The following is a 25,822-nucleotide window of genomic DNA, read 5'->3' as shown; positions in this document are numbered from 1 at the left end:
GCTCTGTGAGTGTGGACAATTAGTCTGATTACATCTACAGCTACCTAAAATGAAGTGCACATCAGTGCTTGCGATGATGTCCCAATACTTTATTATGCTAGTGCTTATGTCTTTTCATTTACATCCTTATTACTGTTTTAGTTATCCTTGTGTGTTTAAGTTTTTTCCAGTTACATTGATTCAAAGCCAACGGTACCTTTTACTTACACCAATAATAATATTTTTCAGCGAGGTGCATTAAAACGAACAAAAGTGTCTATACCTTCTTTTAAGTAGTAGTGCCTGCTAGACAGCACTCGTACTGTTGTTTAAAAGTTATTTGTGATGGTTAGTTCTTGTTTAAATGTAAAATATTTATTGCAAGCATATGGCAGATCATTGTATGCTCTTTACTTTTCCTTTGTGGTATATGCTTCTGATCAAAAAGAAAATAACCATCATAATAACAGACCGATTCGCTTTCCTAATGTTTGTTTATATACGCAGATCAAGAGTCTTGATTATACATGTCCTGAATGATAGATCTTTAAAAGAAGCATGGTTGTTTAAAAAATCGAGTAGAAGGATATCATGCTCTCAGATAATTCACAAGCAGGTGTATTTTCATGAGGTGCGTAAATCAATTTAATGGTTTAAGCATTCTGATGAGATGGGTGAAGTGTTCCTTGCTTTAGGCATGAAAAAGATCGTGGGACAGAAAATCTTTACTTGAAACCTCGGATCTGTAGGCAGTGGTTTACTTCGCTTCTAAAACGGGAAATCCCCATGAGAGGGTCACTTTTAGGTATATGGCAGAGAGTTTTGAGGAGCTGGAATTTTCTGCATGGAGGAAAACCTTTGTAAAGGGACCAGGCTTTTCTTTGGAAGTCTAGTGAGGACACTGCCATAGCTGCGATGCGGCGAGAACAAGGCATTTCAGTTCAGTTTTTAGGTCAACAGGCTGTTAAAAAGGTTTGTAGTTGCAAAATAACTTGAATTATAAAATACCCTGTTAGCGAAAATTGTAACCTGGGCTTCAAGGTTAGGTTTCTTACCTAATGTGACTTGTAGGATATTGTCCGATTTGAGGCTGAAACCCAGCAGCCTGAATCTCAATAATACAATTTACAGTCATACACTAATCAAAGTTTGCTAAGGTAAGAATTAATTTTGTTTTGAGTTCATTAAGTTTAGGTGTCTGTTTTTCACCCAGGAAGACAGGATTGCGTGGTCAGGGTTAGTGGTCATTTAAGGTATAACTGGGTATCATCAGCCTAGATATGATACAGAATCTCTAGTTCATCACTAAGGACTCAACAGGGTTCAACATAGATTTGAAAGAAATAGGGGGTGCCAATATTCTGAGCCCTTGAGAATAACATGGGGTAGAGAGTTGAGTCAGGAGAGAGGCTCACTCATTTCTACACATTTATACAAGAGGAAGGTTCAGATGGGTGCTACTACAGCATTACTAAGTCTCAGCGTTTCTTTGAAGTTAGAGGAGGATTTTATGGTCCGTCAAGGCCAAGGATGAATCTAACAGAATTAGAGGACAACTGTCATTTTGATCAAATAATTTTAGGGTGACTTCTATCACTGCCACTTAACAGGTTTCAGTTCTGTGTAAGGAGAGAAACGATGACAGAAAATCACCAAAAACGATGTTAATCCTTCAGATGAAATGCGGTCAAGTTTTCCACGATTTTAGGAATGAGGTGGTTTAACAGGACAGAAATTGTCTAGATAATTTGAGTAATTTATTGATTTTTGAGTAGATGGTTGACAAGCCCAACTTTCAGAAGGCCAGGAACAGAACCATGCTTCAGGGAAGAGTTGACGATTTAAGTGGATCTGGTACCAAGTGTTGACTGTTATTTTAGCTGTGTTGCCAGGTTTGAAGGGAACTGGTTTTCTCACAAGCTGAAGGATGACATGCAATTCACCATGTCTTTGAGTGAATCCTCCATGACTTGTCTAAAATGAGTCCATGATGTGTTTGCTTTATTAGATATATCAGTGCCACAGATATCCAAATTGAATGAGCAGAATTCCTGTTTCACTACGCTAATTGTACTGTAGAAGAATATTGCAAATTCATCAATTTTACATTCAGTCATTTTAATGCATGCCTCTCTCAACAGTTAAAGACACTTTCTATGTCTGTTGTTAGCTTCATTGAGATGGTTACTAAAATAGTTAATACTGACCAACAAAACTTATTTTAATTTTTATAAAATGTCTTTTGAAAGCAGAGGAGAGTTTTCTTCATTTTGTTTCAAAGGCTCGAACGGTTCTTTTGTCCTTAGGAAAAGCAGAGTATCCGACTGCAGACCTTTTAAACTTATTAAAATTGACTTGAGGGGCACCTACCTTATCTAGTGCAAAGAAATTGTATTGCAGTATAAGTGACGAGGTTTGATCAAATGGCACATCTTCCAGATTGGTTTTAGAATAGATGATTTTAATCTTCTCCTCTAGATCATCAAAACCCATATATGTAGATATCTAGCATAGGCCATCTTTCTCAGTCGTTGGCGTAAAGATCTGACATGCACATTTAAGAGGGTGAATGGAATCGGAAGGTGATCTAGCCAAGCAACCATCAGGAAACCTTCCATAATACGAAAGCCTACTTTAGCAGTAAGAGTGTCATTGGTGGAAGGGTGCAGGCCACATTTCCAAAGGTCCTGTCCCCATGCACATGTATTAACACTGACCCACCTAATCCAAGGGGTGTGGCTCCCTGGCAGTGAAATTGTTCTTTCTGTAATGGCCCGTACCTTACCAGGGTTACAGACTGCTTGTAGTAGACATCCTATTACCCAACACATCATGGTTTCCACGGCCAGCGATGGTGAATGCATTACAGATCTCTATTCAGAGCACTGATGGCGAGGACTTTTCAGAACATCTCCTTGGATAATGGTAATTAAATGTACCAACAGGACTACAAAAACGTGTACCGTGTGCTAAAGAAGTTTCCAAAGAGGTTGTCCAGAACTTTCTTTATACCTGCACCTCTCTGCCTCTAAGCAGTTTTACTTTCCACCCCTACAGGGTCTGTCCGTCTCCGAGAAGGGAAGAGCGGGTCTGGTGAGAGCACAGTGGAAGTCTACTTGAACGGAGCGTGGGGAGCCATCTGCAGCAGGCACTGGGACGATAATGATGCCTCGGTGGTGTGTCGTCAGCTCGAGCTTGGGTGAGTGCATGTCAGAGTGGCGGCCGGAAGTTAAAGGACTGGGCTGTCATACACAGACCATTTGATTGACGGTAATTTTTTAAAAAGATTTGCTCACAGCAGACTAAATCACAGATAACTTTTAAATATTTAATTAGAACTTCGGTTTTCAAACTGATATTTTCACATGCCAAGGCTTACAGGTACATTGTGCAGTTGCTTCATCGAGACCATATTCTGTCTGTCTGACAGTAGTGCAACTGTAACTCTCATTTATTTACTTAAAATAAAACTCCTAATGAAGGGACAAGGCGAAATTCATATTCTTTACCTCTTCCCTTGCACTGAAACGGGGGCCCAGATAGGTTTTCGCTGTTTCCTTCCCAACGTTTTAGGGTATATTTTACAACCAAATCATTTAACAAAATTTCAGCCGGACTGCCGCATTGGGGGCTGACCTCCCTCTGCCAGGTTCTTTGCGCAATTCACTCTGCAATAAGAGAGATCAAGAGGAAAAAATAATTTACACTTTGTAATTCATTATCACACATCTCTCGTTCCCTGTCTCGTATTCAAACTCTCTCCCTCTCTTTTCCTTTCATTTTCCTCTTGTCTCTCCTCTTCGACCTCTCTCGACCGCAGCCTCTTAGCCCTTTCCTCACTTGTAACCCATCTGTCCCTTTCCCTTCCAACTTCAACCCACTTATTACCTATTCACGTGTCTCTCCATATCCACCAATGCACACAGGATGGGGAATAATATCGCCCTACCCATCAAGACATCCCCAGTGCTACTAAGTCTCACCTCTTTAAAGAACACTTATTAAAATGCATTAACAGTCCACAAACTAGCTACTTGTCCTATTACTCTGCGGCTTTTATCCATATCCATTTCTTTCCCATTCCTTATCTTCTGTCTTTACTCTGTGTCTTTCTTCTCATCACTATCCTTGCAACACTCACTTCCTCCTACTCTTGTAAGTTCACAGCCCTGTCCCAGATTCAAGTAAGGTTGTATGGTGGAATTATGCATGCCTAAACCACACAGGCCTTAACAATGCTGTCTGAACAACGACAGCGTCTTTACCACGCATGCCTTTAAAACAAATTTCATTGTAAATGCATGTTGGGTAAAGTGACATGCGTGGTAAATTCTCCCCTGCTCTGTCCCATAACACCTGATACCATATTTTACAATCCACCACACCCCAGCCCTTAAAACTGCCCCTTCCACCCCCTGCTCTGAGCCCTAACCCCTTCCCCCCCCCCGGCCCTGAGCCCTAAAAGTAACCCCACCGGCCCATAAAAGTACCCGATCCCCCTGCTTTCTTACATATCATATCTAGAAATATTGATTGGCTTTGGGTTTCCCCTCTTCATCCATATGTCTGTCATTCACATTTTCCTTCTACCCACGGAACTATACTGAACGTGTCTATGCATCAACCCACTTTAGCCAGTGACTCTATTTTGCACTGTGAGTGTGGGCAATTAGTCTGGTTACATCTACAGCTACCTAAAATGAAGTGCAAATCAGTGCTTGCGATGATGTCCCAGTACTTTATTATGCTAGTGCTTATGTCTCTGCTGTGGTTCAGGCAGATGCGTGTTAAAAGCAGATTCGTTGTTGAGGCAACTGTTGTTGTGCTTGCGAGAAAACTGTAGGCATGGCTCTGCCCGCCTTGTTAAGGCCGTTCTCCTCATGTAATGGTTGCCTCTGCTAAAGAAATAAGTCTGGAGATACCGAGGTTCACATGGAGCTGTAAATCAGTCCTGGGGTGGTGAACTGTTAAGTACTTAGAGCATTAGTGACTGACTGGCAAAATGCACTGAAAGTACGGTGTTTGGTGGGGGATGTGCCTGAAGCAATGTCAAGGAATGTGTTAAATGAGCAAAACAGAGTCTTTTGGAAGGCTGATGCTTGGAGCGGTCCTGGAGTAGAAGGGCGTGGCTGTGCATAGGGCAGCACTGTAGGACGGCTAAGATGCTTGGAGCAGTATTGAAGGAGAAGATTGAAGGTGCGCACAGTAGTATACGGGAGAGGGTGAAGTTTATCTGGGAATTATTAAGCAATGGGGTGAACTATAAAGCAGTGGTGAGAGTCGCCATTTATACTCTTTGGTGGAGTGATGAAATAGATCACAGCATGGGTGAAGCTGAAAGCACACAGAACATTATGACAAGCCTAAAGGGGCTCACCGCACTAGTAAGAAGAGGTAAATTACCACATTTCAGAAGCTATGATGAGAAGAACCAAATCAGAAAGCAGAAAATGTGGAAAGAAGAGAGTATAACACACATTACAAGATGGCTGCCATGCATTACATCCCTCAGCAGCCCCCTCTTTAATTTTTTTTTGCTATAGTCAAAGATCATAATAATGAGGACATGGATAACCCCTAAGATTTTATAGAACCTGGGGCGATACAATAACAATAAGTATAGAGAGTAACGGTTCACAATGCTATTAATCCAAAAAGCATACATGAGTCTCTATGTAATATATAGAGACCAAAATATATTTATTTCATAGAATTTTTTGTCATAAGAATAAACATTCTATATATAATATCAATATGCGTATGACCTGCAAAACTATTAGATTTGCCTATTCATGAGACAGATAGAGAATTCCCTGTTTAGCTATTTATTTTCACAGTAGAAAATATATTTTTGGTATTTTTTCAAAGAAATCAAGGGCTCACACATGGAGAAATGTTCAGAGACAAACAATGCATCAAAAAGCTCAACAAGACATATTCTTTATAGGTTACAGTATAGTATATAGATGTCTATAGTCAATGGTGTTTCGACCTCAGATCAATACGAGGTCATCATCAGGACAAAATGTGAGCACCAGATATCTAAAAAATAATAATAAAAAGGCCATTTAGGGAGCAGGCCAGAAGAGAATAGAAAGGAATTCTCATGTGAAAGTGGAAAAGTCAACAGTTGGAACAACAAAGTATCCTCGGCAGCCCTCGTGGTAAGCATTGGGACATCGATTTAGGGTGCGCGGAGCTGCCTTGTTCAGAAGATACCAGGCAGCACAAAAAAGACCTAAAATGATAGGCAATAGGAGCTAATTATAGAGGCTTATGGATATTGCATTTAATTGTGCTTTAGATACCCTCAACCAATATTTATAGTGACCTACCTCATGAGGGGGTAGTGTTCTTGGACAGCAGTGATACCACTTCAGAAGTGGGGCACCGGAGCTCCTTTTTCACAAGAAATGTTCAACCAAGGTGGTCCCTGTAAAGGATACTTAGGCCGATGTAATAAAACTAATTATATAATAATTGCAATTCTGGAAGACCTATTAATTTTGCTAATGCCTGAACTTTGTTTTTTTGCTGTAGAACGTGAAACCCAAAAAGCACTCTAATTCAAGATATTTTAAGGTTTTCACATCCACACAATTTCAGTGTACGTTTCACTGTTTTGCGCAAGGTAAAATGACACGACCTTTTGAAGGTCACCTTGTAATTTCATGGAATCCTCCCGAAACCAATCGACTTTCACACAGTCGGACAGAATTGCAAAACTTTTCTGCCTACCACATTTCACTATGAATGGATTTTGCACATTTTCACTGATTAGTTTTGTCCAGTGACAGTGCTTAACACTGCTTCCCGCCACCTCACAGAAGCTCTTGCTAAAACAGAATACAACAATTAGCCCATGTCTAGGTGAAGATATTATTATTTATAATCATATGTTTGCACTATGCAGTCCTTTGACACACTGGAATTATTCATCGTCTGCTCCAGCAAGGACCTTCTCAGGCCACAAACGTAGCCAATTAGGAGACAGCTGTGTTACCATAGAGAACATATGTATTGGTGTCAGAAAATAATCACTTTGTTGAACAGCAGATTAGCCATGAAAAACAATGTACAGCAAAAATATTTTGCTCCTGTCTGATAGTGAGATACAAATATATTATTGGGAATGCAGTGTCAGCATACATGTTCCACGTTTCCTTTACAGTATCGATAGGGGTACCATTGTCCCATGAATAACACTGCCAACAGGAATGTGCACCAATTGTCTAAATATGTGCCTATAGTTCACGATGAACAGACAATTAATGGCCTCAATTAATGTCAGAGTAAATATGTCCAAGTACATGTTGCCCTTTGTTACGAATGGCCTCTTAATTCTGATTTGGGTAGAAACAGGAATTATCAGTATTACTGTACGTGATACTGGAGATAAATGCACTGGGTCACACGTGGTGGAACAAGTCCACAGAATAGGTATCACGTTTTGGATTTATGTGCAGACACCCATGTGGCAACACCAATTTCTGCAGGGGGCGTGGCCCACCACACTGCAAGGTGGCTGCATTGTAGAGAGCTCTGGCTGGCTACCCCGCTGAACCCTATCCTCTGCATTACTGGGATGAGCCAAGAAATGCTGCCTAGCCACAGCTACAGTGCTAGAGACTGCCACACAGGTTTGCAGAGAGAGCGAGCCATGGAATGCACAGCAACCGGTAAATGACTGCACTGAGGCATGAAAGCAAGATAGAAGCCTGCTGTCACTGATAGCAACTCAGTGGACCTTAGAGGCTCAGGTGCAGGCACACTGAGAAGCCAGCACAATTCCAGCCCACTTCCGGAGGCCCGACGACCAATGCTTGATTTGTAAATTAAAACGTGCAGGTGCCCAAAGCTCTCCACTGAAACACGCGGCTGCTGCAATTAAATGTGCGAGCATGGAATTCTGCAATCCTGAATCCATCTTTAGCCTCTCTGATCTATTTACTGCCACTCCCCACCCCTTCAACTCACTCCCAGATTTCTGCTTTCTCCCTTTGTGACGCTTCTTCCTTTTTCACTACCTCCGTATTTCCCCTAAAAAATAAGTGCCCCACACCAGAACCCACCGGCTCAAATTAAGCACTTCTGTAGACAGCGGCGCCCGCTCCCTCAGAGGCCGCAGGACGTGCACCATCGGAAAGCATGCAGCAAGGACAGCAGCACTTGAAGAGTTGTGAAGGGGACCCTGAAACCTGCTGCCTGCTGTGAGACAGCTGGGTTGAGGCCCTTATGCTCCCCATACGAGGATTCTTTGAAATTCAGACCTCCTAATATTTACACATTAGGGCAAGCTGGACCCTCGGTGTGTCACCTCCTATAGCCTGGAGGCCACGTTTGGGGTGGGCCAAACTCTTAGGCCCCAACGCCCCGGAGGTGACCATTATTCCACTGCAGCTGGTAGATTTTATTCCACTGATCTACTGAAGTGTTCCACTGAAGGCTTCCCATACCCTTGATGCCACTCTGTGATGGCCCAAATTCAATGCCCTGGAGCTTAAACCTAATGTGGCTGGCAGACTTTATGACACTGAAAGTCTGGTACTGAGAGGCCTCAAGACTGCAACTGTCCTTATTGCACTCTGTCCCTATTGGGAGCACTTTTGAGACCCTCCAAGCAACAGCAGTCTAGCTATCGGGGCTACTGGCCATTCTACCAACTCTTGACTAGTCGCGCAAAGGGATGGACAAGAGCATCTAAGGGGACTGGTGCAGGAGCAGATCCAAAGCTGAGACCACCCCACCCCATATGGTACTGGCCCGGAGACTCCCCTCTCCTTGTGACACAACAAGATGTATCCTGTGGTGTTGTTGATCTAAATTTTGAGGGGAATTATTAAGTCTTGTGAAATCCTGGATCACAAGATAAACTTAGCAGTCCTGGATCTTGGACTACTTTGAGACAACCATCACAAGTTGACCATTAAAGTCAAGTATCATGAGGACACTCTTGGTGACCTCAAACCGGCTATGGGAGCATCACAGGGCTAGATGATCAACCACATGTGAATAGTCAACATTCTTGATAGACATGCTGAGGATGCAGAGGGGCACGGCTGTGAAACAATATTCGAATTGTGGGGCAGCCTGAAAAGATAGAGGGCACGGACACAGTGGCCTTTCTCGAGAAATGGCTGTTGGAATAGGTGTGCCACACTGTCTATCCAACTTCTTTGCTCTAGAGAGAGCGCACAGAGTACTAGCCAGGCCCCACCCCCAAGAGCACAAACTAGGCCTGCGGTGACATGCTTATAAATCTATAGGGGTAGAGAATTTATACTGCAGAGATCCTGCGAGGCAGGCCTCTTCCAAATAGACAAGGTGGCGATCTTCCAGGATTACGCACTGGAGGTGCAGGGCAGACAAGCCTCATTTTTAGAGATCAAAAAAGCATTGAGAGAGGCAGATCTGCGCTATGTACTGCTATTCCCTGTCAGGCTCAAGACTATGATCGCTGATCGAATGACATCAACACAACTGAGTGTCACCAACTGGTGCAAGCCCACTACTGAGGCACCAGTGGCACCACTAAACTGGCTCTTGGGGACATCCCAGGGACCAAGTAGCGAGCAAGAGAGTAGTGGCACTAGAGACCGCAAACTCATTTGGGACACTGTTGCAGAGGACCTCCAGTTAAAGAAGTCTGGAAATGCCCTCTGACAGTTTGGACTTGGAGCTGACATTGGGGGATGCCTCTGTGCCTCCGTACATAAAGCCACAGATGTCAGATGAGCTTTGACACAGCCCTACAATACCAGGGCTCCTGGCATTTATGGACATGCATCTTCATCTACCTTGTTTGTATGATATTGTGTTGGCACCTCTGCACAGACCTAATGTTAACATCTGAGGCCTTTGAGCTCCACGCATTGCTCTGATATTTGGTTGAATGGTGGGGGTGGGCGTAAAGGAGAAGTTGAATGCCATTCTTGGCCACTCACCCTCACACATCTCTCACTCAGATAGTAGCCTTGGGAATTATCTCTGCTGGTTGGTTACAGTCCTTTTTTTGACTTTCTATCTGTTGCTACTATTAGTTTAGTCCAGATTGCCATTGCAATGGTACGTCTTGCTTAAGGCAAGCTTTGATGCCCTCCTGGTGATGCTGGGTAGCATATACAACCCAAATATAGGCCAAACACATTTTCTTGAGACTCTGAGGGACCACTCCTTAGTACATGAAAACGGCAGGTGGAGAGCTGGGCTATGGGCAACTTGAGGACCTGAGAGAAGTTTGTGGGAAACTCATCCTACGGACGGAAATCCTGACTGCTTTCATGGATGCAGATGACCAAGAGCCGCAATAATACCCTGCACTGTGAATCTGTTGGGGATGCATACAACCAGCCCTCCCACTGCTGGCCTCCATCCCATGCATTCTAGCTCGTCCTTGAGCAAATGTTAGCTTTTAAATGTAGTTGGATCATGCAGCTGCTGTGCCTAGCACAACACCACTGGTAAGTGGACAATCATTAACAATAATTGTTTTGGACACTGTGGGCTGAAAATGTGTTCTGGTCTTGTTACACATAGTCAGAATGAGAACATCCCTAACAATAAGAAAATCATGTATGATTATGTACAACTTGTCTGCAATTTGCGCCGCAATGGTGGATGATGCACAGACGCAAGGCTCCTCATCTTTGAACCTGACTATGTGAATGTTTGTTTGTTGATTTCTCAAAAACACTAATTATACAATGTTTTAAAAACTGTTTGTTATTCCCCATTCCAGATGTTGATTGCACCTAAAAAGTGCATTAAACATGCTCTGTATCTGTGATACTGGGTACTTTAATGCCATCCCTTTTCACAGGGTCACTAGCAACAGATGTGAGAGGGACTCTGAAGGCTCCTGACAGATACCTCTTTCTGGCTCAGCTTAAGATCCTTTAGATCCTCGAACCTAAAATGAACCGAGCCTTCATGTGGCTTCTGTCTGCCACCCATGCTCTTACCTAGTGAGGCAAGCTTAGCACCCCAGCACTAGAGGTGCTGTCTAGCCATGAGGGAAGAAGGCAGTCGCTGCTGGCGACTGGGCAATGTGGTTGGGCGGGGGGGGGGGACAAAACAAAAATATATATATATATATTTTTTTTTTTAAACGTACTTTGAGCACTCCACCACTCTCTGCCACACTGCAGGCACAGGATCCCAACCTTCTGCCAATCCTGATGCTGCTCAGAGCAGCATTATGATTGGCTGGAGCACCTTCGATGGGCACTCTGAGGCAGTTTAGGAGCCTCTGCCTGCTCTCTCTAGCCTGGCAACACAGGGCCGGGTTGGAGAGAGCCCTCTGTGCAGGTGTGTTTGGCCAGCCCAAGATGATCGGCCAAACATAGATGCACACTGAGGGGAGTACTGTGTGCCCTCCCCTCCATGGCTGTCATCACCCCATGGCCATGCCCCTTTAAAAATAAAAGAATAATAAACATGGTTTATTATCGTTTTATTTTTAAAGGTTCACAAATGCTGCTGCTGGGAGGGGGGCAATGCGCCTCCACCATAGCAAAGGAGCCACCCCTGGCAGAAGGGGACACTTCTGGGAGTGGTGTGAAATTGTAAGAAAGTTGTGTTATGTTAATGATTCCTCTCTGACCACTTTCACAGCACTCTACAGGGGCTTGATGATTAGCCCTGCTACACTCCGACTCCAACAGACAAATGTAATCATTAAAAAAATGCAAAAAAACTATCTGGCATAAACACTGCCTAAAAAGGTCTGTTGCCTACTTATGCACATTTGCTTCATTGAAGACCTGTTTCTTCACTGGCTCTTCTTTTGTTCTATTAATACATGTACTTGCTTTGACTGAGCTGGTAAGAAGCTTGCACCGCTCTTGAAATCCGTCTCTGTTTAGTCAATGGATGTCAGCTACAGCAACTCTAAAATCAAGTACCCTGCCTTTCCTTAACTTGTGCTTTTTTTCTAGAAAGGTGTCTTAAATCAACATAATCTAACATGTAATTATTTAACACAGTGTACAGAAGTATCCCCTCAAGCAATTAAACACAACACGTTAATATTTGATGTAAAACTGGAAAGGTGGACCTCTAGTGGCCTAATTGCACAGTGTGAAATCAGGAAACCTAGGTTCAATCTTGGCTTCCACATTTGACCACATTATGTCATCCTTCACAATTATTTATTCCACTGTGCCTATGTTTTCTTCATCATAATTAAGAACAGCACCTTAAATAAGACAGTTCAGAAGGAGGGTACACAAAACATCTCTTGTATTTAGTTTGAGTAAACTGTGATGTTGTTTCAGCTTTAATGACAATATATGCCATGAGAGAGCTGGCACATGACAAATTATTTGCCTCTTAGTTCAATATGGCCAAATTTTCCATTGGTGGAGCAAGCTTAGCACCCTCCATTCCCCCCATCACCTCTGCACCAGATGAACTGTTCAGCTACGGAGTAGAGGAGAACACTTCTTGGAGTACTGTAAAATTACTTGCAAAGGGGCATTATGTTAATGTTGTTTCAAACAGTTCCTGTCTGACCACTTTCCAACCACTTTCACAGCCACGGTGCAAGGGTGCCTGCATTGTGGTCAGGATTGTTTTGGTGCAGGAAGTGATACTTTCTTGAGCAAAAACAATCCTTAGAGGCTTATTTATCTATGGATGTGTGCTGCAGAATGCGGAGAAAAGTGAATTATATTTTTTCCTGGTCATGTCAATCCCATTAGCTGCTGGCACTAGGAGCAGGCACTATGATGTCAGAACTCAACTGTAATAAGTAATTACAGTTGAACGGCAATGTCATTTCTTCATAGCAGGTGACTAAGTATGTCACAATTCACCTTTAATAAGGAATTTATGTCAGTCTTTTATACAAGGATTGCAGGTTCCCAGGTATGCTATTCAGTTTTTAGAACAATCACAAGTCTTTATCATATTTTGGAATGAGGTTTGTTGCACAATTTACATTCAAAACATTTTGGTATACGGCTAGTGCTCACCAACCTGAAATTAAGCCCCCTGGGTGGCTCTCCACTATTAATTTTCTGGTTTACCTGCTCTAAGTAGCAATGAGGGCCAGTGACTGGACAAACATACTTCCTGGTAGTAAATCACCCTATAATACCACAGAGTAATAAATATAGCCCAGAACAGTACAGAAAAATAGGCCTGCACAGACAAGGACCTCTCTTTCACAGTAATTTAGCTTTGCGAAATCATCCTCAGCCAGGTTGCAATCTTGCCATTGACTGAACTGGAGTGATTGAGTTGGATGCAGTTCAGTGTTTGGCATGGGTGAAATGCCATTGAAGTTCCATGCAGTAGGTTTCACAGCTTGTGGATGTTATTTTGGTGGTAACAAATCTAATTCTTGTGGCTACTGGCTGCAAATTAGTGTGCACATTTTTGGCAGTATCCCACACACTTCTAGGATGTGTAAAGCATGCAGATCTCGCCACACAATCCAATTCAACCTCTTCTCCATGAGTATTTTGCAAACAAGGGGGTCATGTTACTGTCTTTTCCAGGTTTTTGTGACATATTTTCACTTTATCTAAAAAATAAAAGGCCAGTCATGAGCTTTTTGTCCCTTGACCTACGTTCCCTCTCATAATCTGTGCTTATTTTGCTGTCGGGGAGTGCAGGTGGAAATAACCGGCTCTCATTTTTAGATCGTGGGCTTACACCCATTTCATTTGCTCATTTCAGTGTCATTTCAAAATCCTTCCTTGCTAGTAGTCAGTCATGCCTCTTTGTCCCTCCTTTTTCTCTTTGGGAGCAGGAACCGACTACTGTATAATTACGCTTTGTCCTGTTTATCTGTGTTTTAGGGGACCTTTTTTGCTTTGTTCCCTGCTCATGTCAAACTGGCCCCGAAGATATTTGAGGCTTTACATGAGTACCAGCTACATTACACAAGGACATATTCATTTTTTTTAGGCACGACGAAATTAAGTGATGTTGGGCTCACACCATGACTCGAACCCCAGTCCTCAGTTCTAAAGTCAGCAGCTCTAGGTTCTTTTGTCTTTCCCCTTCACGCTCCATGGCGCTTTCAACTTTTACACAGCACAAACTTGATTGGTATTATTGGAGAGCTTTGCATGACTACCAGTTACTTCACATTATTTCTTTTGTTTCTCCTGCGTGCTCCATGGAAGCCATATCGCTTGATTCTCCTTCCCTATAAATTAATTTTACTTTTCATGACTATATAGCCAACATTTCATACAATTGTTATACAATGGGCAATTATTAAGTTTCTCCCAATGTGACGATTTTGCTTTCCTGTGCAATGCTTGGCTGTTGCAGTTCAATGTGAATACTGAGAGACCATTATTCTCAAGCCATCTCGGGCACTTTTAATATATGTACAGCCACTTTTAACCCCTTTAGCTCAATCTTGCTGAGCTTAATTTGTAAATAATCACGTGCAGGTGCCTAAAGCTTTCCTTTGCAACACACAGCTGCTGCAGTTCAATGTAAATACTAAGGCACCATTATTCTAAAGCCATCTCAGGCATTTTTAATATATGTACAGCCACTTTTAACCCCTTTAGCTCAACCTTGCAGTGCTTAATTTGTAAATGATCACGTGCAGGTGCCTAAAACTTTCCTTTGCAATGCTTGGCTGTTGCAGTTCCATGTGAATACTGAGGCACCACTATTCCAAAGCCATCTCAGGGATTTTTAATATATGTACAGCTACTTTTAACCCCTTAGCTCACTCTTTGCAGTACTTAATTTGTAAATAACATTGTGCCAGGGCCTAAAGCTTTCCTTAGTAACATGGTACTGCTGCAGTTCAATGTGACTACTGAGGCAGCATTATTCTAAAGCCCTCTCAGGCATTTGTAATACATGTACAGCAACGTTTAACCCCTATAGCTCACTCTTGCAGTGCTTAATTTGTAAATGATCATGTGCGCATCCCTAAAGATTTCTTTTGCAATATGCGGCTGCTGGAGTTCAATGTGAATACTAAGACAGAATTATTCTAAAGCCATCCTGGGCATTTTTTATATCTGTACAGCAAATTTTAACCCCTCTAGCAGAGTGCTTCATTTGTAAATAATCATGTGCTGGTGCCTAAAGCTTTTCTTTGCAACGCAGGGCTGTTTCAGTTTAATGTAAGTACGAAGGCACCATTATTCTGTAGCCATCTTGGGCATTTTTAATATATGTACTGTCATTTTTAACCCCTTTAGCTCACTCATGCAGTGCCTAATTTGTAAATAATGACATGCGGTGTCTAAAGCTTTCCTTTGCAATGTGTGGCTGCTGCAGCTCAATGTGAATAGTGAGGCAGCATTATTCTAAGGCAATTTCCGGCTTTTCTTATATATGTAAATCCACGTTTAATCACTTTAGCTTACTCAGTGCTTAATTTGTATATAATCACATGCAGGTGCCTAAAACTTTCCATTCCAACACAGGGCTGTTGCAGTTCAATGTGAATACTGAGGCACCATTATTCTAAAGCCATCTCGGGCACTTTTAATATATGTACAGCCACTTTTAAAACCCTTTAGCTTGCAGTGCTTAATTTGTAATTATAGTCCAATGCCAAAAGTTTATTTCTGAAAAAGGTTTTTATTGGGTTTATATGATAGTTGTATATGTTTTTATAAATCTCTACTTATTGCAATTATGACTATCATTCAGGCCAACTTAACATCCTTATTAGACTATGACTGTTTGCACACTCTTTATATATTTGGATGACTCTACTAGTTTATTTCTCTTGTTACTCCTCTGTGGCTGTCTTGTTTTTTTGGGAATTGTGTTAACCAGCCAGCAACTCTGATAGTGTGGTGGTAAAAGTAGTATTCTATTGGAATAAGCATTGCAAATTTAAATTAGGATGCTAAATGGCAACATTTTCATTTTTTGCTGCAGATAGAAGAAGAATGTAAATGGAAGTGCTTTAATTATATGCAGGGCCACTGGAATTATGTCGGAGGAAAAGACCAAATTATGAGGCAGGATTGACCAATTTATGTGGCATGAAAAGCCCAGTTAGGAATTTACAACCCAATAGCTCTAACTCAAGCAAATGCAATACCTATTCCATTACAAATGTTTGTTAGGGACTAGTTCTTACCTTTCCTCATTAGAGTCTGGCACAGAGAAAGAGAAAGACATCCAGAAACAAGCATTTGTAATGCAATGGGTCTCATATTTGCTTCAGTTAGAGCTATTGGCATTGTAACTTCATAACTGGTTTTGGTGAACGTTTCATTTTGAATGCCGTGCAAAACATCATGGGACAACCAAGTGCAGCAAATATTGTAGTATGTTGACTTTAATGCTCAGAACTATCCCTAGATGACACCCCAATAAAAATATCATCTGTAAGAAACCTAGCCATGTAACCATATAGTTAGCCCATAGGGAGCATAAGCATATCAAATGAGAATGGCAGAAAATAATACAATGCAAGCATATATTTAGCCCCTAGAGGGCATAGCACATTATATATTTAAGGACTAAATGGCCAACTACAATACTACTCCAGCTGTAAAACAAATGTTCCAGCTGTAAAATAACTTAAAATGAAACTGAATGGTGGGAGAGGTTATTATTTTGAGGTCCCTGTTAACCTAGTGTGGGGACCTAGAGATGACTTAAACAGAAGGTTTGTGTTGTGATGAATGTTTTGGTGGTGCTCCTATTGTCCTAAGACCATCACAGGCTGAGTTATGGGCAAAAATGTAGTGAAAAGGAATGCTTGTAAAGCATTATGGGTCGAGTTTTCCCAAGTGCTTTGAACATTATAGTATCGGCTCTCCCGCTGTGCCGGGAGAGCCGCTTTCTCTTAGAGGATTTCTGTTTTACATAAAGCATTTACCAATTTCAAGTGTTCTAAAGGGAGAGCCACAAAAAATGGCTCTGACTAGATAATTGTGAACAACGTGATCAGTGCTCCAATACTGCTGATCGAGTTCACACTGTTGTGACTGTTCGCTCTGTGAGCGCCATGGCCACTATGCAACACGAAGAGGAGAGACAATAGGAAAAATAGTTTGCCCACGCTAAAGTATATTGGTAATCGTGCAATAATCCATATAACGGGGCAGTCTGCAAGGTGTGACAAAAACAGCCTCAAGGCAGGACAAACGTAGAACATTTACAAATGACATCAAAGGATTTTTGTAAGGCAAGCTCAGGAACGAATGAAAGTGATGAGCGTGATTAAAAGCCCACAATACTCACAATAGGTCAAAGTGCTTGCATGCTCAACCTTTAAAAGGGGACACGCACATGCATGCGCTCACACTCTCCTACACTTGTGTTCTCACACTAACCTTATTGGTTTTATGGCCAATGACTAACACATGTGCTGCTTGTAATTCCAATAATGCTGTAACTGTCAGATTTCGTTGCTTCCCACAACGACAATCACTCGTCTGCCGAATCGCTTGCTCGTGTGTTTAAATTATATTTCCGTTCCAAATTTCTGTCTTAAGTATGTGCCCCTTCACACAACACTAATCTGCCTGTCTGGGCTCCCGGAGGGAGAGCTGACTGACTGTTATACACACCTATGGCGTTCATGTGGACCATTCTGTTCAAATAATTCCCCGCCATCTAGAGCTGCATTACAATAGCCTTCTTAGGGAAAATTGGAATATCTTTCGGTGTCGACTGAATTATGTTAAAAGTGAAGAGTGTGAGATTACTGTTGGCGCTCGTTTGGACAGCCTCAAGAGCTTGATGGCCAAGATTACAACACATAATTTAACAATGTTTTAAGGATGTCTGGAATAAACCATACTGCAACATCGAGCAATAACTAGAATTTAGAGGGAAATCAAGGATAAAATATATTCAGAGATGTAGTAATTTGGAAAACGCGTGCACAATGGCTATTTTCGGAACTTCCGGCTCTCTTGAGGCTGCTTTGAAAATAAGTTGTCATGTGGAAAGGGTGAATTGGTGCCTGTATCGACAGGGTTTTAGCGAATGAATTCGCTTAACCCTAGGACGACATGTTAAACAACCTTGCTTTTTGTTGTAGGGATAAAGGCACCGCAAAACATGCCCCAATTTCTGGAGAGGGTTTCATGCCCATCTACTGGACAGATGTGAGTTGTCAAGGCGAGGAAGAAAACATCCTCTTGTGTGAAAAAAACACCTGGCAGAGTGGGAGATGCCCCCAGAATACGGCTGCTGCAGTTGCATGCAGCTTCACGAATGGTAAGGAGCAGTTCCTCACAGAACTGAGATTCTCTTCGACTTGAAACCCGTTTTCCTGATATTGAATATGTTGTCACTGTGCACAGTTCATCATTTCTAGCCACTTTTCTTTGTCACACTGCGCATCGCCTTGCTTCAGCAAAGTGCTTTTTATTTGTTGGAGCTGGAACCAACGAGAATGTGTTCTAGGTGCAAAGATGGTGACCTTATCCTGAAGACCTTGCTTCTAATTCTGGCTTTGGCGCTTACTGAACAAGCCAATAGGGTTGGTTTATAAAGGAAAGTGTGTCTTTGGTCACTGATTTTAGGCGCTCAGTAAGTCATCATAAGTACACTCTGTCCCTCATCCTTAAAGTCATGCATCAATACATGCACCCACTGCCTCATTGTTGCATTCACCTACTTAGCATTCACAACAAAATACAAAACATCTAACTACTACATGCAGGATAAATTGAAAGAATAAAAGTAGAAGAAAGAAAACATTCTGATGCCCTAATAAGGCAGGCATTTGTGTGCAATTAAAAATAAAATTATACATAGCAGCAGATCTTCATCTTGCAGTGATATTGTATGTAGTCGATGCATTTTAAAATTTCTAATATGACAGTTATGTTTAGAAGCAATGCCTTACCCTTTTGGATTGGTAAAACATTGACCCACCATGCACAATACCATTCTGAGATAGTCATTAAACATTGACAGGGTAGCTATCTTGGAATAGCGTTTTGTTTAATGTATAATTGCTGTCCTGGTGCCACATGGCTAACATAATGCTTTTGGCCGCTTGATTGGGAAGCAGTGGCTGTGCGGGAAGTGGTGCACTGCAGATTAAATGAGTTGACAGAGTAAAATAGAGCCAAAGGCTGAAGTGAGTGTGGTGGCCTATTCCCAAACTGCATGCTGTCACAGGCTGAAGCAGAATGTGGACAACACTCAAAAAGACCATTGGCAGAATAGGGCTGATCTAAAGGCCCTATGTGTAGCTATATGTACATAGGTGTGTATTTATTTATTGTGGAGTGTATTTGTCTTAAGAATCTGGCGGACATCTAAACCTGTCAGGGTCGTCCTTGCTATACCCTGTCAGTCCCATCTAACCAGGTCAAGCAAGGACGATCATGGTGTAAATCTACTACCCATAAGTTTTGTAAAAGGTGATAACCAACAACACAACCCTTGACAGCCAAGGTAGTTTGTGAGATTCCATGTAACAAAATACTTCTCTACAGACTTTAACATGGAGCAATACCAATCCATGCTGGAAGGTCTATTACCTTTAACATAAGTAAAAACACATTAGGTTTACATCCTTTGCTGAAACTAGAAATAGTAGGCAGACCAGGCCTGTTGCATCTGATGTAACTTTTCCCAAAAAATCAATTAAGCCAATAGCTTTTAAATTTGGCTTCACACCATAACCAACTCAGGCCTCCTATGTTGAGCAAAAGATTTCTCACAAGCCACTAATCAAGCACACAGTCATAAAATAAAAATATGCACAAAGTCATTGTTGGCAGATCGCTATACGATCACTTTTATGGTGGCTACGAAGAAGTCTAACAGTGCAAATCTTCTACCCCTGGGTTTGTCCGAGGGGCCAACAAACGCCAAAACCTTGCCCACTGTAGCAGAAGATGCACTTACATGCAACACAATACCTATCTGTAGGCTTTATCGCAGTGTATTAATAGTACACCCTTAACAACATAATGGCGTTAGTGTGTGTTTTTCACAATATGTGAAGCCCAATATCTTTGCCATTAACATTCCAGAATAAAAAAATCAGACACATGACCCCTGATACCATTCCCAATAAAACAACCAGGTCTATAGTCTTTATCATTGTCAGTATAACCAACTCAGGCCTAGTTTATACAGTATAGGCATTCACACAAGCAGTCATCAGTCAGTAACAAAATTACAAATATGTACAAAAACACAGCAGGCAAAACAAGAGACCATCCCTACTAAGAGGGCATAAAACAGATTGTTTTAGAACAAATTGTCTACCCATGGGATCTGTCAGAGGAGGCAAACAACATCAAACCCTTGCCTAGTAGAGTAATCTTTGACGTTCTATTTAACAAATTGCCTCGCTACAGGCCTTGACACAGTGTAAAACCAATCCTCCCTTAAAGGCATATTGGCATTAACATATGCTTTTCATAAGAAAGTCTTGGCATACTGATTTGTGTTGTAACTTTTCAATGGCTTGTCACCAGTTCAGGCCTCCTTTGTTGAATAGAAGTTTTCTCATGAGGCACTATGACCCTGGTCATTGGTTTATCACTATAACCAACTCAGCACTGCTGTATTGAGCAGATGCTTTCCGACAAATCAAAACATGCAATACAAGCACTCTTTTCCATTGGAAGCACACAATGTCTGCCCATTAAAATGCTGTACTCAGGGTAATCAACAGTTGGGCAGTGCCAAAGCACCTTTCTTGGTTGTGCTTCTTAAAGCTCTTTAACTGTTGGTCACTTAAGTTCTGCCAGCAATTACACTGTCAAGGTGAACCTAAAACGTATGCAATTCTAGGTACATTGCAAAAATTATAAATTTGTTAATGTAATGTAACATGTATACTGTAAATGAATTAAACCCTTATCAATGTGCTCTATCTATAATCCCTACAGGCACAGCACTCCACTGCCCCCAAGCTGCATGTGTGCTGTATAAATAGCAATACATACTGGACACATGGGTGGAGAATTGCGAACTCTAAGCTGCAGCCTTAGACAAGCCCATTGGAAAGCTCGCTATATAACAGATTACAGATATTTCGTCATTCAGGCTTACACGACAGCTATGTGTAAAACCACAATGGGCTAAGATGGAAATCATTTAGCATTCAGCATCTGCCAGTGAAGGTGACATCAAGTGTACCAGATAGCAAACTGAGAAGTCTTCTTAAATTCTGGTCATGGAAAAGTATTGTTATTCAGTGGCCAGCGTATGCATGCCAGTCCTGGGCCTATTGTACTGTGCCCAATTTCTTAGAAATTATATTTTATTTGCAAACACGATTAAACCCAATCTGAACCAGATCTGCTAGGGCAGCCATGTTTTTATTTTAATGAACTCTATTGTTTATCCGTAGCTTATCATTGGCCATGGTCTGGCACTACCACAACCACTGACGTACGGTAGTTGGCATTAATATGCAGTAAGGATTTGATCATATAGTGTTTATCACATAGAAGGATATAATACAAGGAGACAATTGTGATGTTTTCTGGACTTGGTGCAGGGGCATAGATTCAGGGGGGATATTTAGGTTGTTTACACCTTTCCCCCCTAATAAATGCATTATCTGTTAGTTTGGTGCAGGGGCTTTCAGCCATTTATGGTGAGGTGTCTGTTGGATTTCATAAGGAATGTTTACATACACATAGATAAAAGCGCACACACACACTCCCTCTGTCTCTCTGTTTTGAAAGTTATTAAGAGAGTCCACACACACTGTGAAATCGCACAATCTCTCTTTATTGCATCCATCACAGATAGCACAGCCTCCTCTGGACATGCCTTCAACCAACTGATCCACCTATTGTCCAGGACACGCTACAGTTCCATATGTTGCCCCCAAGACTGCACAGGTTACATCAGAGACAGGCTACAACACATCCCCCCATCATACAAAACAAGCAAATTACAATAATGAAAGAAAGCTAATTTTAATAATGAAAGAAAAGTTAGTTACAAAATATAACAGAAAATATGTCCAAGAAAATTCATTTGGATTATGTTAAGAGAGTTGTCACACACTGTGAAAATTTGCAATCTCTTTTTATTACATCCACCACAGATATAGCCTCCACTGGAAAAAACACACCAACCAACTTGATCCACTGGTTATCCAGGACACCCCACAATTCTATATGATTCCCCCAAGACTCTACAAGGTACATCAGAGTTAAAGGGGCAAAGACAGGTTTCAACAAAAGTCCTAACAAATGTTTATTTTACTAAATATTATGTTTGTTCTCACTTAGCACTCCTACCAATGCACACTCCTCTCCCTTTTCACTGCCCCTGAAGCCCATCTCAGGCACTCCGATTGTCCTATAATATATTTTACCATTATGTGCCAGCCTGATTGTTGGAAAATCTGAAGCTTACATTCCCCAATCTCACTGACCAAGCTATGGGTGGACGAATCTGCTCTTTATTTACTGCACCATTCCCCCCTAACATTGTACTTAATACCTTAGGAACAAAACAATAGGACAAGTATCTCACCTTGAAAAAAACTTTATGGGTCTACGTCGTTAGTGAAACACAAGTGACTAATAATTATTGTTGCAGTAAAGTGCATCTGCAGCTCATGCTAATGACGTTACTCTATTGTTTGAGCATATGAAATGAAGAACGGTATCTGCAGGTACAGAAAAGGAACGCCTTGAATCACCTGGGTCCGCTGTTTCCACTATCTGACCCTATTGGGTGGTTGTGCTTCTTTTCTTGGCTGACCCACAGGTGCAAATGGTTTGCTTGAGTGAAAATGCTTCATTAGAGTTGGACTTAATGTCACATTTGGAAATGTATTTTTTCCATAGTTACACATCTGTAAAATGCTCAATTCTGTAACATTTTCCAGGAATAATACACTATAATCATGGCACTGCAAAGGAATATTGCAGCAGGGGAGCAACAAATTAAGTGTCAGCTTTTACTAAATCATGCAGCAAGAAAAGGCAAATTGTGCTGCATAACTTTGCATATTTTGTGAAGGTGTTACGTCATTTTTTTTATTCTTTATGCACTTTGACAGTATCTGGGCTTAGGTTTGATTTCATTAGTACCAGTTTGACAACATGATAAATCAATAAGCAAATCAAAGATGACCATTCAAACTTTTCAAAGGGCCTTCCCCTGCAGGGCAACACGTGTGGCTGCATGTTTTGGTAACTATTGATCCGTTTGAAGTAGATCTATGTTTTTTTGTTAAAAATCTACAGATTATGCAGCAGAGAATGTATTATTGGGCAAATGCTACAAATCGATAATTATGCCGAAAACGCCGCAGCTACAAAATCACATAATTCCAGTGGACCTGCCAATAATGCTGTTAAGTGGAATTGCTGTCTCATATCACTTCTTGATGGAGTTGTAGAATTGTAAATTGTAATCGGGGAAATGGACAGTGGAGCTGCTCCAGTGATAGATATTTCCTGCACACCAGCTGTCCTGTAGATAATTCTGTACTGGTGTCCACTTCTGCAGATCTACACCAAACTTTATTCCACACTTTTTAGCTAAACCACCGTCTTATGATAACAGAGACAGGTGCTTATCCTTGTTAAACCTTGCCTTACCTTGAGGCCCTTGCAGTATGGTAGATGGGACTTGTGCGGGATACCAGAAGGTGCTGGGGTGGATGTTGCAGGTAAGTGGAGGCTACGGGCTGGCAAGGAGAGCAGTGCATGCTCCTCACTTGTCACATGAGGGGGATGGGTAGGGGCTGGGGGCACAGGGACGGGGCTGAACTTCTGATTTAACAGGCCAGGTTTTCCAGCCTGTAAAATCAGCTCAAGTGCTCCTGCTTTAGGAAAACCCCGGCCACTCACCATCAAGCGGAGAGGACATACCACTCCATCGGACTCTTCATCAGGCACAACGTAGTTGAGCAACTTCTATCTTTTTCCATATAATTGTCTTACATGGTTTCTTTTGTGTCTAAAACGAAAAGAAATACACCTGGAAGACAATTCACTGCCAGCTCTTCAGGAGGTCACTAAGAGCCTTCAGCTCCCAAGGTCATACTCATTATAAAAGGCGGCTGTGAGCACGTGATTTACCACCCAGGCTTCGAACCATTTGTCACGTGGAAATGAATACCCTTTTTTGCATGACTTCTTGCAATGACTGGGTGCCTAAATCCTGCTGACTGCTTCTGCGCGCTGAGGGAGGTGTGTGGTCAAATGACTTTATTAAATAGTTGGAAAGGCATTTTACATGTTTTGTTAGCTATGAATGAATGGCAATATTTCTGAAGCATCTGGGGCCACCCCAAGGAGGCTTTCAAGTGCAAATAAATTACAACCCAACACTACCCCCAGCCGCCTCCCTCCCCACGCCCTAGGGTTAAAGGATGTGTATTGAGAAATAATTTACAGCATGAAACGCTGTACTGACTGACTACGGAAGGTTATATCGCAACCGTCCACTACCCTTTACAATCTCTGCCGCTTCAACCATTCAGCCGCTTATAAAAGTGAGCTTCACTTTTTCTTAAAATACACCATCCACTTACTGGTTACACCCACATTTTTGTGCCTGAGTTGTTTCTATTTTCATATGAAGGCTCTCTTAAAGTTTTAATTATTTTAATTATTAAGATTAAACTTAGGAGCACCTTGAACTTCGGATGGCATACCTTGGAGGCCCCATTACAGTTTGTAACTAATTGCTGATGTATTTGAGGTGCAATATTCCATAACCAGTGCCTCGTGAGTGTTAATTGATGGACGCCACGGGCCCATGCAGATATTTGGAAGTTTTTGTGCAGTACCACTCCCTTTCAGCAGGAGCCACCAAAATACTGAACACCAAGCAATCACGCACATAAACTTCCAACTGAAGTGCTAGGTGTGTTAGAAGTTGCATGTCCTTTGACCTCAGTTACATCGCATGAAGTGACATCATATGACCTCTGTTGACTTTCCATGAAGTGCCCTTCATCCTTGTGACATCAAAGAAAGTACATGACTCGAATTAACAATCAAACATTTAGGGCAGTGTTAATGAAATGCAGACACAATTTCTACCTTTGCCAAATAACCCCAACTCCCTTTCTTTCACTATCTCTTCATGACTCGCATTTCTGCCTTAGTGTCCTTATCATCTGCACAACTCCTATCTTATCACCTTCCTTTCCCGTCTTCCTTTTACTACTACTTATCCTGAAATACTCATCTCTTTCACAGTTTTCATACCTCGTCATATCTTGTTCTTGTCTCTCCCAGTTTGCTTCTTCACAACACCACTGTAATCCTTTTAAATCCAAGTCGCTCTCTCTCTATAATGTGTTCCACCCCACTGCCACCTTTCTTTGTGTTATTCCTATTGCTTATGTCTGTCCCAGAACACCCATTCTCATTCGTTCACTTTTGTAGCTGTCGATGTTATTATCTTCTCTATTGCTTTGCACCCTATTACTACTCTCATTCAGGTTCCTCTAAGTTTGCCTCCTACCTCCGATTGAATCATTCTCTCAAATCGACGTCTACCTGTCCCACATTCACATACATATCTAGCCCACTTTCCATCACAAATCTACCTCTCTCTTCTCACGTCCATTCCTCATTTTGGTTTGACCTGCAGGTCTCAACTCAGGCGGAGTCATCAACATTGTCTTTGACTAATAATACTCACTATCTTTTTACTTTAATTTCTTTTTTGCCTCTCCTTCAATAACTTTAACCTTAACTCCACCAAGAACACTTTTCATCTCAGCTCACATATGTTCCTGTTTCTTCAATCACTACTTTCCCTTTTTATTTATATGATTCACACTTCCCTGTCACTCTGCCCCTCCCCTTGCCTTCCCAGCTTTGCACTTAGTTCGCCCTCTTACCTTCTCATCCATCTTGCACTTGATAAATTCACTCCTATCCCTCTTATGCCTCCTTCTCTGGTGGAACCTAATTGTTAACCTGAC

The 25,822-nt window shown here is 41.7% G+C and overlaps 1 protein-coding gene across 2 annotated transcripts in view; it reads left to right on the top strand.

Moving 5' to 3' along the window:
* Nucleotides 1-25,822, top strand: part of PRSS12 (serine protease 12) — a 562,235-nt gene that overhangs the window by 97,912 nt on the left and 438,501 nt on the right. For both annotated transcript variants that reach the window (XM_069230157.1, XM_069230158.1), the window contains exons 2-3: nucleotides 3,037-3,178; nucleotides 17,975-18,153. In XM_069230157.1, coding sequence (XP_069086258.1) covers nucleotides 3,037-3,178; nucleotides 17,975-18,153 — 321 coding nt within the window. The remainder of the gene's footprint in view (nucleotides 1-3,036; nucleotides 3,179-17,974; nucleotides 18,154-25,822) is intronic.

The sequence above is a fragment of the Pleurodeles waltl genome, chromosome 1_1 (assembly GCF_031143425.1).
Source record: "Pleurodeles waltl isolate 20211129_DDA chromosome 1_1, aPleWal1.hap1.20221129, whole genome shotgun sequence".
NCBI lineage: Eukaryota > Metazoa > Chordata > Amphibia > Caudata > Salamandridae > Pleurodeles > Pleurodeles waltl.
The sequence above is the reverse complement of the archived record's forward strand: the minus strand, read 5'-3'. Positions and strand labels throughout refer to the sequence as shown.